Source organism: Panthera pardus, unplaced genomic scaffold (genome assembly GCF_024362965.1).
Source record: "Panthera pardus isolate Hobbes unplaced genomic scaffold, ASM2436296v1 HiC_scaffold_10, whole genome shotgun sequence".
NCBI classification, from domain to species: domain Eukaryota; kingdom Metazoa; phylum Chordata; class Mammalia; order Carnivora; family Felidae; genus Panthera; species Panthera pardus.
In genome coordinates, this window is record NW_026526655.1 from 34,388,762 (window position 1) to 34,405,006 (window position 16,245).

Here is a 16,245-nt window from a genome sequence, read left to right on the forward strand (position 1 = left end):
CCCCCAGGACTCGCAGCTTCAAACCCCATGAGGGGTTTCCTCATCCTCTATCTCCTTCCCACCCTCTGTTTCCTGTTTGAAATTTTTTAAGGGCTTTCTTCCTTTTTGCAAAATCTTGTGCATTTTAGAACCAAAACGCTGGCAATAATGCAATACCTATATATTGTACCCTTTATACGAATTATCTCCAATTCTCACCACAATGGAGGGGATTGTTCTCCCACGAGGCTCAAATGGATACATAGATTCAAACTCAATCTTGTTGGACCAAACACAAGGATTTTTCCACTGTAACATACTAGTCTGCCTTCCCTAACACTTAGAATTTGAAATGAACAATGTAGATGGAAGAGCAATAAATTTAAACTAAAACAGAGTCACTTATGCACAAAGGTCAAAAGGTCTTTGAGTTCTCAGTCACCTAAGAAAAGTGAGTTGGCCTAATGGCACAAGCTAACATTTATCAAACATTTTGTGCATGCCAGGCATAGTCACCTAACTTTAGGTTAGTCACTTAACCTAAAATAAGTCACCTAACTTATTTTACCTTCTGAACAATTCTCAAAAGTGAATGCTATATTTTGCTCCCATTTTATGGATGAGGAAACTGAGGCTTGGATGGGTTGAGAGACTTGGCCAAGTGCATATAGCTAGTGGGTGATGGAATGAGGTCTGTTAATCTCTCAGACCCTGAGCAGTTAATCATTGTCTAAATATTAATACGCAACCATGGTTCTCAACTGATCTGAGAATTAACTGGGGAGGTTTAAAAATATACCAATCTTCAGATCCGAGCTTTGGAATTCCTAACTGAGCAGAATCACAAGGGATAAAACAGATCAAGCATTTAAGAGTTCAACAGTTGTCAACAAACATCTCCTACCATTGTTACTTAAGTTCACAACATCTGTATAATGGGTATGAATTATTAGACATATAGTACAGATAAGGAAAGAATTCTGTGTCAATCAGCTGACAAATGCCAGGGCCAGAACACAAACTCAGGAATGTCTCACTTGAGAGTTTGGGCTCATCTTCCTCCCCCCACCCCCTGTCTGCAATCAGGCCCCGCCTGTTAGAAATGGATGAGTTACTGGAAATATCCAGGGGGCTATGCTGAGAATGACTGAAGAGGTCTCATTGTCATTTGTAAAGTATTGATCTTAGGGTCTCCCAGTCTTAGCTTTTGCTAAAAACAAAGATGAATAACTAACAAGTGAAATGTGAACCTCAAGATGGTTAAACTCTTACTGTGATCTATAAGGATCATTATTAAGTCACATGCTTTACCCAGTTTCTCACTTCAGTCTTGAGATATGTGTGTGTGTGTGTGTGTGTGTGTGTGTGTGTGTGTGATTATTTGTATCAAAATGAGTAATGTGCATGGTCCTTTGTCCCAGGGAAGCTGGGAGACCTGAAAATGTTGCAGCTGCAGCAGGGCTTGGGGGAGCTGGTCCCCATCCAGTGCAGGGTAAGGACAGCCTAGCTTGCCTTAGTGCTTTCCACCTTCCTGAATCTCAGCTCCCACCTGAAGGCCTACTCATGTCTACTAATCTGCTAAAAGCAAATTTGGATCTATAACTCTTCCTAAGAAAGGCTAGAAGGATTAACCTCCTTTCCTTTCAAGTAACTGAAGCACACCCTTGCCATTGATCCGGACTTGAACTAGAGGACATTAGTCAAAGACAAATACTAACCACGAAACAAAAATCCCTGGAATGTGCATATTCTTTTGTTGCTTCTTTATTAAAAAGTTGTATATAACTGACCCACAGTCCAGGCGGTCTGGTTTGTGGACCCCTCTTAGCCTTTTTTTTTTTTTTTTACATTTTATTTATTTTTGAGAGACAGAGAGACAGAGTGAGACCAGGGGAGGAGCAGAGAGAGACGGAGACAGAATCTGAAGCAGGCTCCAGGCTCTGAGCCGTCTGTCAGCACAGAGCACAACGTGGGCCCAAACCCACTAACCTGTGAGATCATGACTTGAGCCGAAGTCTGAGGCTTAACCAACTGAGCTACCCAGGCACCCCACCTCTTAGCCCTTTTTGGCTCTGGCAGCCAGCCTTGGCTCTGGCCCTAGACTCCTTTTAGGGAGTGGTAAGAGAAAGGAAAAGAGATTGCATTCCAATCATTATTTCATTCCCTTCAACGAGCTATCTAAAACTAAAACTAGCTATCTAAAAGTTTTTAACAGTTGGGATTTTAAGTCTTTTGATTTTTGTTTCAATATTGAGATGATTAGACAGTCATGGGCAGATGGAAGAGTTTATAGTCACTGATTTCAATATGTATATTCTGCAACTTGCTGGTTACCAATACCTGCCCCCTCTACTTTCTAAAAGAAACTACTGCAGAGAGGAATACGTACCACTGATCTAGAAAGGAGGAAACTGAGGTCAATGTTGGGCCAATATTTATGTCATCAGCCTAACTTTTTCTATATTTTCTTGAAAGCCTGAGCCTAGACAAGGTGAGGGTCCTTGTCTTGCTTCCCAAGAAATGGAGCACCTCAAACCCTACAGACAAATGTCAAGAGCCATTTAAAAAAAATTACTATGGTGGGGCACCTGGGTGGCTCAGTCGGTTAAGCGGCCGACTTCGGCTCAGGTCACGATCTCGCGGTTCGTGGGTTCAAGCCCCGCATCAGGCTCTGTGTTGACAGCTCAGATCCTGGAGCCTGTTTCAGATTCTGTGTCTCCCTCTCTCTCTCCCAGTCTCCCTCCCCCACTCATGCTCTGTCTCCCTCTGTCTCAAAAATAAATAAACATTAAAAAATTAAAAAAAAATTATTATGGTAAAATATGTGTAACATAAAATTTACCACCCTAACCATTTTTTTTTAATTTTTTTTTTAACGTTTATTTATTTTTGAGACAGAGAGAGACAGAGCATGAACAGGGGAGGGTCAGAGAGAGGGAGACACAGAATCTGAAACAGGCTCCAGGCTCCGAGCTGTCAGCACAGAGCCCGATGCGGGGCTCAAACTCACAGACCGCGAGATCATGACCTGAGCCAAAGTCGGACGCTTAACTTACTGAGCCACCCAGGCGCCCCCCATCCTAACCATTTTTAAGTGTACAGTTCAGTGGCATTAAGTACATTCACATAGCTGTACAACCATCACCACAATCCAAGAGCCACTTTTAATGACATAACAATATATTCTTTAGGCACAATGCAGTTTCCTTAAATTTAAATTTAAATTTCTTTAATTTAAGGCATTTTTCTTACTTTATCTCATTTGATCCTTGTCGGTAACCACATTTTTTGGTCCAAGGCAGGCAGAGCAGGTGTTACAAAAACATTTAGGAAACTGAAGCTCTCAGAAAGATGCAGTGACTGAGCTGGGCCTACACAGCTCCTGCATCTACATACAGCCCTAGCGACTGCTTCTTAAAATAGATGGGTGAATTGTTCTCCAAAACATATATTTTCTCTATTTTAAAAGAAGTCATTTCTCACTTTCCACAAAGGACATTCATTTTATTTGTTCCCAATATAGAAGGATTTCAAGAACATCTGTAATAGTAACAACTGCAAAGCATTCATTTTTTCTAAATGGGCAATGATTTTTTTTCCCTCAAAACTATTAGTAAAAATAATAAAAATATACACATCCTCAGTAGGACAGCTACTGTGCAGGCATAGGCAAGCCCCAGGTGAGACTGTCAAGAAGGCAAAGTGTGTGTTTGGTATCTTCCCCCACACAGGACACTCTTTCTTCCCCCAGAGGTATTGTCTCAGGCTCAGAGTCCATAGTCTGTTCCTACCAAATCCTGCTCTCAACAGACATTCAACCAGAATGATAACTCACTGCTGTGTTAGGAGGGTTAATGTAGTTCTTATTTATCTTTCTTGGGATATTCTATACAAAACCAAAAGTAAACATATATTTACCTTAACTTTAATTTGTGCACAAATGATTTGCATATTTGTATAAACGTTTATGTGTTCTACAATTTTTTCACCTAAACCCATCTTGTAGCTCTCTTCACATCAGTACTTTATGAATCACCTCAATCCTCTATTACCACTCTATGCATCTAGGCTAAAGTTTAATACCGCTTGGGACAATGCATTTAAGTCAGAGTTCTTAAGAACTCTGAAGCCCATTTTGGCTTCTTAGAACAACAATGCTGAAGAGTAAAAATGCCGTGTTGACCCTGAGGCTGACCCTGGGAGCTGTGGCTGTTTGATTCACTCACAATCAGTGGCAGTTTGTGAGCAAAAGGGCTAGATTTTAGAAATGGGTCTTCTGCCACTAGGGTTTGGCATGTTATTTTTTCTTTTAGACTTTTTCTTTTCTCTAAAGGTATTCAGAAGGAGATTAAATGAAAGAGTCCTGATAATATTCATTCTACATAACATATTAGAGGTGTTGGTAACATTCATATTCACTCATTATTAAACAAACATTGGCTAAACACCCAGTGACAGTTCACTGTGTTAGAAAATAAAAAGAAAATGTCATGAGTAGACATAGAAGCTAGGTTATAAAATTAATTCTTTTGTAATTTACCATAGTGTTTTACAAACTTCTGGTTTCTGAGAAAATGAGTCACTTCTCATCTGACACAACATATAGGAGATCAGAACATGCCCCCCCAAAATATGCCCGTTTGGCGTAAGGATTATTTTGCGTTAGAGACAAATGAGAATCAACAGATGAATAAAGAAGCCTTCTGGAGCATCCCTTATCTGATTAAAAGTAGAAACTTTTGAGAAATGAAGACGGCCACAATCCCCTCTCCCAGGGAATTTTTATGACCAAGAAAAAGAAGGAAAGTTGGCACCAACTTAGTTTTCTCCATAGAGTTACCTTCCCAGTTTGCTGCTCTTAGAAGCCTAAAAGCCTTCGCCTTTGTCTTATCACTTCTGTACATAATATTCTGTGCTGAGATGCTATAAAAGGCCAAGTTTTAACCTTTTTGAGTTACCCATCACAGAGATTTCTCCCACTTGGTGTGCTCTGATGCATTAATAAACTGTTTTTCCTCTTTTTCATCTGTCTTTTATTGGTCTAGTTTTCAAGTACTCAGAGAAGGTAGGGGGGTAAAGGGGAAAAGTTTTTCCTTCTCTACAGTGTCAAGAAAGACCCCAAGGACAGATCAGAGGAGATGCAAAGTATCATGGCCAGGCCTGTTGTTTCCTCTTTCTTTGTGCAAGGGCAGTAAATGAAATTTTCCTGATAGTTCAGACTTTCAGCAAAATATCCACAAGTCAGGACAGTTGTATCTCCAAATAATAGAGGATATGCTAAACACATCCTCATAGTAATAAGAAAAGACAACATATTAGTCATGTCTTTTATTTTGTACTTTTGATGCTTTGACATTTTGAAGCCTTGCTTATCCTGGAAAGACTGCCACTCCCAGAGCTAGTTAATTCCTAGAGAGAGCAAACGAGCTGCCTGTGAGCAAGTCTTTCATATGCAAATAAATTAATCCGGAGTCCATATCCCCAACCACCTCTTTTATGAGATCTCTTACTCCAGGCCACTATTCCCCTGCCCTAATACTCTAGGCCAGGTACCAAATGACTAGGGACAGCCCCTTATATCCCAGGGCTCACTGAAATTATGGAAACAAATTCATCCTAAGCCTGATTACCCTATCTCACCCACTCCTTGTCTAAGAAATCACAATATGCCTGCATTTCCCCCTCACTCCCTCTGCGTCCTGACCAAGCTGGTGCTTTTCCATGTGGACCCAAATAGTGTGCCACTCCTCTTGGGATCCATGAATATAAACTCTCTCCTCAAGACAGTCATTTCCATATCTGCATGTCTACCATACCTTATTAAAACAAATTGCAGTTACCCTTATAACAGCCACACCGCTTTTCTGACATTTTCAATCCCATTCTGCATAGTCTACAGGAGCAGAAGATGAAGTTCCTTGAGAGAGAATCAGAGCAGAAGGTATGAAAATTAACAAAAGGGAACCTCATTCTGAATGGAGTCAGGGGGCGCCTGGGTGGATCAGTAGGTTAAGCGTTCAGCTTTGGCTCAGTTCATGATCTCATGGTTCATGGGTTCAAGCCCCAAGTTCGGTTCTGTGCTGACAGCTCAGAGCCTGGAGCCTGCTTCAGATTCTGTGTCTCCCCCTTTCTCTGCCCCTCCCCTGCTCATGCTCTATTTCTCAAAAAAATGAATAAATGTTAAAAAAAAATTTTTTTTAATCTCATGAAACTTAGGAATCTTAAAAAAAAAAAAAAGAATGGAGTCAGCAGATTGGGAGAGCTCTCACCCCCTACTACACATTGTTAATTGCAAATCCAACAAGTAGAGAAAGATCTTGTACATGGATATTACTTTACCACCACAGCAGGAGAAAGGAAGGATTTCCTCCTTCCCCAGCAACAGCCCAGTCAATGAGAGACTGTCACAATTCAACCAATGAGAAGCCACTGTACTCCTAACTCCCAATTTACTGCAATAGGCTCTTTGTTTATAAAGACCCTCCCAACTTCCCCCCTTTCCTCCATAAAAGAGTGTTTCTCTCCTTTGTTCTGCAGACTTGCCTATGGTTTTGTTATAGCTTGCTTTTTCTGGATTGCACTTCTCTATTCTTGAATAAACCCATCTTTTGCTGGTAAAATAACAGTTTTGTTTTTAAGGTTAACAAAGGACAACTGAAGCATGGGTAAGAGGGGGTCCAGTGGGAGAGAAAGGACTTGCATTTGTCAACAGTGTCCTAGTAAGGAGGGAGATGGGGAAAAATACTTAGTGTAAAGTTAGTATGATGTTATGATTTATAATAAATATATAGTTTGGTCTTCATTCACTCTTCCTGGCTCACAGCACCCAAAACATTTGGAAGTTCTGATAACAATTATTAGAGCTTCTTTTGTTATAATATTTGGTCTTTTTTCATTTGTTCTGAAATTGCTTCAGAGCCATAATGGTGAAATGGATGTCTTGTTATTCATAACAAACCCCTTTCAACCACAACTGAGTTTAGTTAATGAGATGACTTTTGGAAATCCCCTAAGAATGGGGGAGCTGGTTGACAGGGGAACCAACCATGAATGCAGAGTTGGAGTTGGAGTCCCACCTCTTGACCTCTGGGGAGGAGGGAGAGGTTGAATTTTGAATCAATCACCAAAGGCCAATAATCTAATCATTCATACCTATATAATGGAGCTTCCATAAAAACCCGAAAAAGAAGGGGTTTGAAGAACAGCCAGGTTAGTGAAGATGCATCCATATGTCAGGCCCTAAATTCCATGGACACAGAAGTCCTGGTGTTTAAGATCCTTCTGGACCTCACCTTGTGTATCTCTTTATTTGGTGTTCATTTATTTCCTTTAATATCCTCTGTAATAAACTGGCAATCTAGTAAGTAAAATGTTTCTCTGAGTTTTGTAAGCTCCTCTAACAAGTCAGTTGGACCTAAAGAAGGGATTGTGAGAACCTCCAGTTTATAACCAGTCAGTCAGAAGTACAGGTAACAACTTGAACTTGCTACTGGCAACTGAAGTAGAAGGTGGGAGGAGCAGTCTTGTGGAACTGAGCCCTTAACCTGTGGGATCTGACCCTATCTTCAGGTAAGTAGTGTCAGAATTGAGTTAAATTTATGGAACATCCAATCAGTATCCACAGAAAGTGGAGTCAATGGCTTGGTGGTGTGGGGAGTGGGGGGACCACAACAGAGTTAGGGAACTGTCCACAAACCACCCTCACTTCTGATGCAATTGTACCTTTAGGGGGGTTCCCCAAAATGCCCTCAGGTTTGATCATTGAAAGCTGTTATATTCATGGTTGTGGTATTATTACATGGTTGTGATTGTGTGTATCTTATAAAGGATACAGATTAAAATTAGCCAAGGGAAGAGACAGATGGGGCAGAGTCCAGAAGGATTCCAAAAGCTGACTTTTTAGTTGTCTCCTCCCCATGGAGTCATGGAGAACATTAACTCCTCTCTGAGATGAGATGTGACAATATGCACTGGATACTGCCATTGAGGGAAATTAATCTGAGCCTTGGTGTCCAGAGTCTTTACTGGGGATCTGTGGCGATCAGCCTGCCTGCCTCTCTAGTCCTTCTGGGAGATTGAGCTGATACCCAAAGCCCCCACCAAAAATCACATCTTTAAACTTTCTGGCATAGTCCAACTCCCCCAGGGAAGAAAAGGACATTCCAAGTCACAGAGATTACCTCCCAGAGGCCAAAGGCAAAAGTCAGCCCTCTTTTGGGGCAAAGTTCAATTTTTTATTAGATACTTAAATTGATCAGGGTGCTTGAAAGAAGATAAGACTTGCACTGTACTTCCTAACAGAAGGCTTGATGAACCACAGATGCTCAGAGGACCATTACAGTAAGCCCATTGAAGTGGAAAGCTTTAGGAAGTTCTTGAAAGAGTCTCACTTGCAATCCCTGGTATTTGGGAGCAGTAGGAACATGTAGAGTGCTGCCTGCATCTGACTTGGAACATGAAGAAGGTAAGAAAATTATTGATGTTACCACTATTCAGCAGAGGGAAGCTAGGAAGGAAATAAGGTACAATTCAGGATTTTCTTATTGGACAAAAGTTGCCTGGCTCAAAATCTCTGGTTGGATCCCACCCAGAATAACTGGTTGCCAGATCCTTGATATTGTGGAGACCATCCCTATGGCTAGGAGCTTGATTGTGATGAGCAGGATTCTGTATTAACTCAAAAACTCCACTGTAACTGTGGAAAGTTGGAATTCCCCCACACATCTGTGTGTGATGTGTCAGAACCTGGATACCTGTTATGACAGTAGATATCAACTGCCAAGAGAGATCTACAGTTAAGTAGAATGACTTTTGCCTCTTTCCCTTGTCCCCCTGCACCACTCTGGGGGTGCCAGAAACTATGGAGTGGGTGGAGACTGAAATGACAAAGAAAAAAGTCCCTTCCCCTATTGAAGGTCCCCTAGCCAGGACTCACCCTTGAGCTAAAGGTAATGGAGATCCTTTGACTTCTGTTGAGATGGAAATTTTAGAATATCTGAACTAAATTTTTAGTAGGTGCAAATGGGTCATAATTATTAAATAATATCTTTCTTCTAACCAAAAGAGAACCAAAAACTGTGGGATCTGCCCAATGTTTAGTAAGGGTTGTCACAGGAGATGTCTCATACCATCACTGAAAGTAATGGTAGAAGAGAAGATGGTAACATTGTGTGTCAACTATACTTCAATTAAAAATAAATAAATAAATTGGGGTGCCTGGGTGGTTCAGTCGGTTAAGCATCCAGCTCTTGACTTTGACTCAGGTCATGATCTCACAGTTCGTGGGTTCAAGCCCCACATTGGGCTCTGCACAGGCAGCACAGGGCCTGCTTGGGATTCTGTCTCTCCCTCTCTATCCCTCCCCCCACTCACATGCTCTCTAAATAAATAAATAAATAAAGTGATACAAGAAAAATAAAGGCAGTTCCTATCGGTAGGCCAGTGAGTTCAGGCCAATCAGTAAAATAAACACTAGTTTTTGGGGTGGTGGGGTGGTGTAAAAAGATCAGTGTTTGCTAGAACTTGAGGAAAGGAGGATGAGTAGTAGGTGGAGCACAGGGGATTTTTATGGCAGTGAAACTATTCTATATGATACTGTGATAGTGGATGCGTGACATTTTGTATTTGACAAAACCAATAGAAGTGCACAATAACTGCAAAGACTAAATCCTAATGTAAAGTATGGACATTAGTTAATAATAATAATAGGGGCACCTGGGTGACTCAGTCAGTTAAGCATCCAACTTCAGCTCAGGTCATGGTCTCACAGTTCTGAGTTCCAACCCTGCATCTGACTCTCTAGCTCAGAGCCTGGAGCCTGCTTTGGATTCTGTGTCTCCCTCTGTCTCTGCTGCTCCCCCACTCATGCTCTTTCTCTCTCTCTTTCTCAGAAATAAACATTAAAAATAAATTTAAACAATCAAAAAAAATTAATATGTCAATATTGGTTCATCAATTGTAAACAAATGTACCACACTAATACAAGATGTTAGTAATAGAGGAAAGTGTGTGGAGAGAGAAAGGCTGGGGGGAGATATATAGACACTCTGTACTTTCTGCTCAATTTTTCTATAAACCTAAAACTGTTCCTTAAAAAAAAAAGTCTATTACTTAAAAAAAAAAAGTTCTCACAGATTTATGATCCCTAATTAATGGATAAAGATGACACTGCAGTAAATTGAAAAAAGGATAATCTTTATATTAAATAATGACAGATCAACTAGATCCAGCTGTATAAAAATAAAATGAGCCTTTATCTCTTACCTACAGAAAACTCACACCCACATGGATCATAAATCTAAATATGAAAGGGAAAGCAATAAAGCTTTTATAAGAAACCCTAAGAGAATATCTTCCTGATACTGAAGTAAACCAAGGCTCTTATAGGACCTAAAAGTACTGACCACAAGGCAAAACCTGATAGGCTGGGATGTTTTAGAATTAAGAGCTTCCAGGGGCACCTGGGTGGCTCAGTCAGTTAAGAGTCTGACTTCAGTGTGGGTCATGGTCTCATGGTTCGTGAGTTCGGCCCTTGCATTGGGCCCTGAACTGCCAGTGCAGAGCCTGCCTGGGATTCTCTCTCCCTCTCTCTCTTCCCCTCCTCCACTTGCACTAAATAAGTAAATAAATAAACACACTTAAAAAAAAAAAAGAATTAAGAGCGTCTGCTCAGCAGCATGAAGGCAGGCCAGCGAACAGGGGAAGAAATGTTAGGATGTGGAGCAATCTCCAAGATGCGTTGATAACAGGAAGGGTGTTACACACAGGGCAGTCACCAGAAAACAGGCTGGCATCTCCTCTGCAGCCCAGCCCCATTTGATGCCATAGCTCTAAAGTGAAAAACCTTCAAATGATCTTCTGAGGGAAAATTTGCATCTTTCCTTGAGGTGACTATTAACGGACAGATTCACTCAAGCTGAAAACCTAAACTGATAATGTTGCCACTTGTGATCATTGTCACAGCCACCTCAGTCAGCCATGTCCCCATCTGTGAGGTACTAGAAAACATATATGTTGGTCTCTGCCCGGTTCCTGGCACAGACGTCCTAAAACCTTAGAGATCCCTAAGTGCTATGAACACTAGGAGCATCTTTTGTTCTGATGAGGTGACTCTGGGTGGCCTGCTGGGTGGGGGCTTATCCCCAGAAAGACCAAGCCATGATTAGAAGCTTGGAGTTTTTAGTCTCACCCCCTCCCCCATCCTCCAGAAAGGGGAGAGGGGCTGGAAATGGAGTTAACAATTGATCATGCCATGAGGAAGACTCCATAAAATCCCAGTAGTGGGGTTCTGGGAACTTCCAGGCTGGCAAACACATCCACACCAGGAGGGTGATGCATCCCAATGTCATGGAGACAGAAGCTCTTGTGCTTGGGACCCTCCCAGACCTCACCCTATATATCTCTTCATCTGGCTGTTCATATGTATTCTTTATCATATTCTTTAATAAACTGGTAAACATAAATAGGTGTTTCCCTAAGTTCTGTGAGCCACTCTAACAAATTAATTGAACCCATTGTTCTGGATATTTGTCTTTATCTTGTTAATTATTTAAATAGTGGGAAAAAAGAGAAAAGTAATTACCATGACTAAGAAAGTAGGGTATCTAGACCTTAAAAATTGAGGCAGTTATTCATTAATTTATTGTGCAAGGGAATTCTGAGAAATCCAGCAACCCCTGGGGGAAAGTGGAGCTGAGGGCAAAGGACAGAGCCAGAAGGAAGGACCTTCAACCTGAAAACTACAAGAACTCAACTGGATTCTCAGTTGATATCAAGAGCAACGTGTAATTTATACATATTCAGTTCAAGGAAAAGTATCTTCTGGATGTCCCAGGGGCTAACAGCCTAGGAAATTCTAGAATAAATCAGTTCCTTCTTACAATCCTAAATAAACCTTACCAGAGGGCAAATGCAGGTGTTTCTTTCTGGGATGTGTTCTTGCCAAGAAACTCCTCCAAAAATATAATGAAAGTCAAATAAAGAACATTTGGCTAGCATACCCTATGAACACATCCTCCGAAATTTCCACAACCAGAGCAGACCCAGCAAATCAATGTGAAGAAAGTGAGGACCCAAGAAGTAAATGAGACACACCTTTTTCTATGCCATGGCAGCAGAATAGGCCATGATGCAAAGTGGAGAGAGCACAGGCCAGAAAGTGAGGTACCCCATCTTGAGTCTGTGTTGCACAATTCAGTTCTCAGTCCAATGTCTACATTCCCAAATAAGGGAGTTAGGGAGTTAGACTAGGCAATCATTATGAATACTTTCAGTCCAGGGGCACCTGGGTGGCTCAGAAGGTTGAGTGTCTGACACCTGACTTCAGCTCAGGTCATGATCCCAGGATTGTAGGATCGAGCCCTGTGTCGGGCTCTCACAGAGCATGGAGCCTGTTTAATTCTCTCTTTCTCTCTCTCTCTCTCTCTCTCTCTCTCTCTCTCTTGCCCCCCCCTCGTGCACTCTCTCTCTCTCTCTCTAAAATAAAATAAAATACCTGCAGTCCAAATATTTAATGAGTATGTGACAATATGCTTTTTTTTTCATTCAGTGTCTTATTTTTCTTCCAAGGTTCCAGTTAAAACATTCATTCATTGGGTGGGGGAAATATATATATATATATATATATATATATATATATATATATATTATTTGTTATTATGTGGGGGAAGAAGGTTTTATTATAAACCAGATACTGTTCTGGTATAAAGCAGAGATGGACACAGAAAAAAATCCTAGCCCTTGTAATGTGATTCAGTTTGAACTTTTTCTTGGTTAAAATGAGGAGGAACTTTGAGTTCTGAGACACAATTGCATAGGTTCACTCTTCCCTGCTCTTCCCCCTCTAAGTGTAGCCAAATACCCTGAGGATAATTCAGCAATTACACAATGACTCTCAGAGGTACAAAAAAAGTAGCAGACTAGGGAGAGGTCTCAAGGTTTGAAGAAGGACACTCTGTGCTTTGTCCCGTAAGTTTTCTTTTATCTCCCATATATGCCCGACTGAGAACTGGACAGGGCTACAAATATAGAACCATCAGTGAACATTTTTTATATAGAACAAAATAAAGAGAAACAACAACAGCAAAAAGAAAAACCTGCTCTGTTTGGCCAAAGGTCTGAGAAAGGAGCAACCAACCAGAAAACTAGCAGGGACATAGCCCAATTCACACACCAGCAGTGACAGCTTATTTGCCATAGTGGCAGTGTCAGAGGAGATCCCTGCCCAACATCTGTGGCAGCTGCTGTGGCAGCTGGAGGCCCATGCCTCACTCCAAACCCAAGCAGTGGTTCCTATCCTGATGGTTCCCTGGATGTACAATGAGGAATTTTGAATAGCAGATGACAACACTGTTAACCATACTCAGAATTCTGGGTTTGTTAGTGCCTCTCCTGCTGGTTTCCAAACCCAATTAAACCTCCTCATGAGGTCAGGTGAATTGATCTGAGACACAATTCAGATCATAACTGACAAATTCTCAGGCATGGAAAAAGCAGCTACTACCAAAATAGCACAACTTGATCAACAGAAAGAAAGGCAAAAATGATCTGGACAATCAGGTGAGGGTCTTCCCTAAGAGATCTCTGAGTTGGGTTACTCAATAAGTAGGTCTCAAAAGAAGAAATTGATGGATAGGCACCAAGGAACTTATGAGCAGGCAGCAAGCCATACGGGGCTTGACAGACCACGAGGATCTCATGCTGACCAATCTATGACAAATACAGACTATTCTATCCCTCCTGATGACCTAGATGAATCATAGAGTCCCAGAAGCTTTTACCCAAACCTCTCCATTTTCAAAAGTAAACAAGATTAGGGCTTAGATGAAGTCTTTCTGTCCTCAGGGGATACTAGAGGCCATATGCAAGGTTAGTTTGATGAGAAAATGGGCAAGAATTTCACTACAGGGGTCTTTTAGATACTGATGCACTGGTGACTATGGTCTCCCAACCCCTGACACCAATTTGACCACCAAACAGACAATGTGCTCTGGATTTGGAACTGAAGCCACTACCATCAGGACCTCGGTCCAAGCCCAACTATGGATGGTCCTTTTGATCCCATACCAACCTCCATTGTTACACCTTCACTACTAAATACATTAATGGTATTGATGTATTGTCTCTGTGTATCCCCAATCATCTTCACCCTCTATCTGGATAGGAACTGCTACTGTTAGAGCCATCTATCTTACTGGGGCATGTAGAAGACCATGAATCTGCCCAACTACCAGCACTTAGTGCTCTTTTCTCCCCAAAACAATATTGGCTGCCTGAGCTTAAGGAAGCCAAAGTGCTCTGTGAGACTCTTCATTCAATACTCTGTCTTTGTGTAAAACTTGGAATGCCTGGAAACTTACCATTGATTATAGGTGACTCAATGCCATAGCACTGCCCTTACACTGATGATACCTGACATTGTGACTGCTACAGAGGCTACTGACTAGGCTGAGGGAATTTAGTTTGTGACAGTTGACATTGCAAATGCCTTTTTCAGCATCCTTCCATCTGATTATCAGGATTATTTTTCCTTCATGTGAAATGAGTTACAACATATCTTTAATGTCATTGCACAAGGCCACCTAAACTCCCCAGCTATCTACCATCAACTGGTAGGCCATGATTTGGAAAAAGCCCTGCACCTGGAGGCTTTCTTAATGCCTCTTCCTGGTGGGCCCAAACAAGGACACAACACAGCAAGGACTGAACATCCTGTTGACCTTCATGGGGCAACACAGTTAGGCTATTAACTCAGATAAATACAAAGTCCTAATACCCCACTGAAATTCTCAGGTGTAATCTGGGCCACACAGAACCACATATTCCATTTGAGTTACAGATCTCAGCAACCTCCCCACTTGTGAATTGGAGCCTATAGCAAAAGGACACTGCTACAAGTCATAAGCTCTTGTTGGGCTTTTGGACCCATGAGCTCCTGGATTTGGCCAAAAATTACACACCCTTCGAGAGATAATTGTTGGCCTGTTGTTGGATATTGGTGGATACTAAGTATATGATCCATATCTGTGAAATAATCTTAAGACCAGAAATCCAAATCATGTTGTGAGTCTGAGCAGAGGTCTCAAACTGCTGGGTATGGGTGGCTCAGGATCATCCATAGTAAAGTAGAAATTGTATATACATGTGTGGACAAAACCACTTGGGGCCACTTGGGGCCTCACAACTACATAAAATGGTCTCAAGAATCCCCCTCTGCCCACCAGGCATATTGGTAGAGGAGCCACTGGCCCAGATATAAAGACCTCTCAGGAGGGGTGTCGCCTTAGAGATCGGCACTGGCTGGGGTGGCGAAAGGATCAACATGACTTTGGCTAGAGATTTACTCCACCCGTCCTTGGAAGAGGAAAAGAAAAAACATAAAAAGAAACAGCTAGTTCAAAGCTCAAATTCCTATTTTATGGATGTAAAATGCCCAGGTTGCTACAAGATTACCATGGTTTTAAGCCATGCTCAGATGGTGGTTCTTTGTGTAGGCTGTTCAACAGTGTTGTGCCAACCAATGGAAGGAAAGGCCAGACTCACAGAAGGGTGTTCATTTAGAAGAAAGCAACACTAATGATCACACAACCTCTTGAATTTGTGTTATATTGCAGAAAGCCTTATCAGTTCAATAACTCCAGTTAATCTACCAAGATAATGTAATTACGTTTAATTTTGTAAGGTATACAATAGTCATCTCCTATTTTGGTGTCAGTTTTTCAATAAAGTTTTAATTATGGGGAAAAAAAAAACCAACCTCTCAGAACTGCATGGACTTAGTTCACTGATGGTCCTTTACAGTTAGCTTCTCTCTGGCTAGAAGACAGTGCACCTGACTTCCAACCTGAAAGGCTTTGTCCCTTAGCAAGTGCAGAAGGAATGTTCAGCACAATGGGAAGAGCCTCATGCAGTATGGATGGCTCTCTAGTCCTCTTCGGTGAAAGAGTCCTACTATATTTCATTGATTTATGGGCTGTGCTAACAGCCTGGCTATTTGTTCAGGCCACTGGCAAGCCTCAAACTAGTATATAAAATAAGCCCCATTGTAGAAACAAAACATTTGGATAAAGATCAATTTGCTCTTAATATGCTTTTTGTTACCCACATAGATGTTCACCAGAGCACCTCCTAACCCGACAAGGAGAAACATAAACCAAGCATGGGCAAACCATGCTTGTCAACTAAGCACAGGAACTAAAATGTCCTTTACCCCAGAACAAGCAGATGTTGTGGATTCTGGATCCATGAGAGGGTGGCCCATGGGAATTC

General features: G+C 41.5%; 1 protein-coding gene across 1 annotated transcript; it reads left to right on the forward strand.

The window, feature by feature from the left end:
- Positions 1-15,253: 15,253 nt before the first annotated feature.
- On the forward strand, positions 15,254-15,720 carry LOC109260754 (40S ribosomal protein S27-like). Its single transcript, XM_053906419.1, has one exon. It carries the CDS (start codon positions 15,299-15,301, stop codon positions 15,551-15,553), a length of 255 nt encoding a protein of 84 aa, XP_053762394.1. The 5' UTR covers positions 15,254-15,298; the 3' UTR covers positions 15,554-15,720.
- The last annotated feature ends 525 nt before the right edge of the window (positions 15,721-16,245 follow it).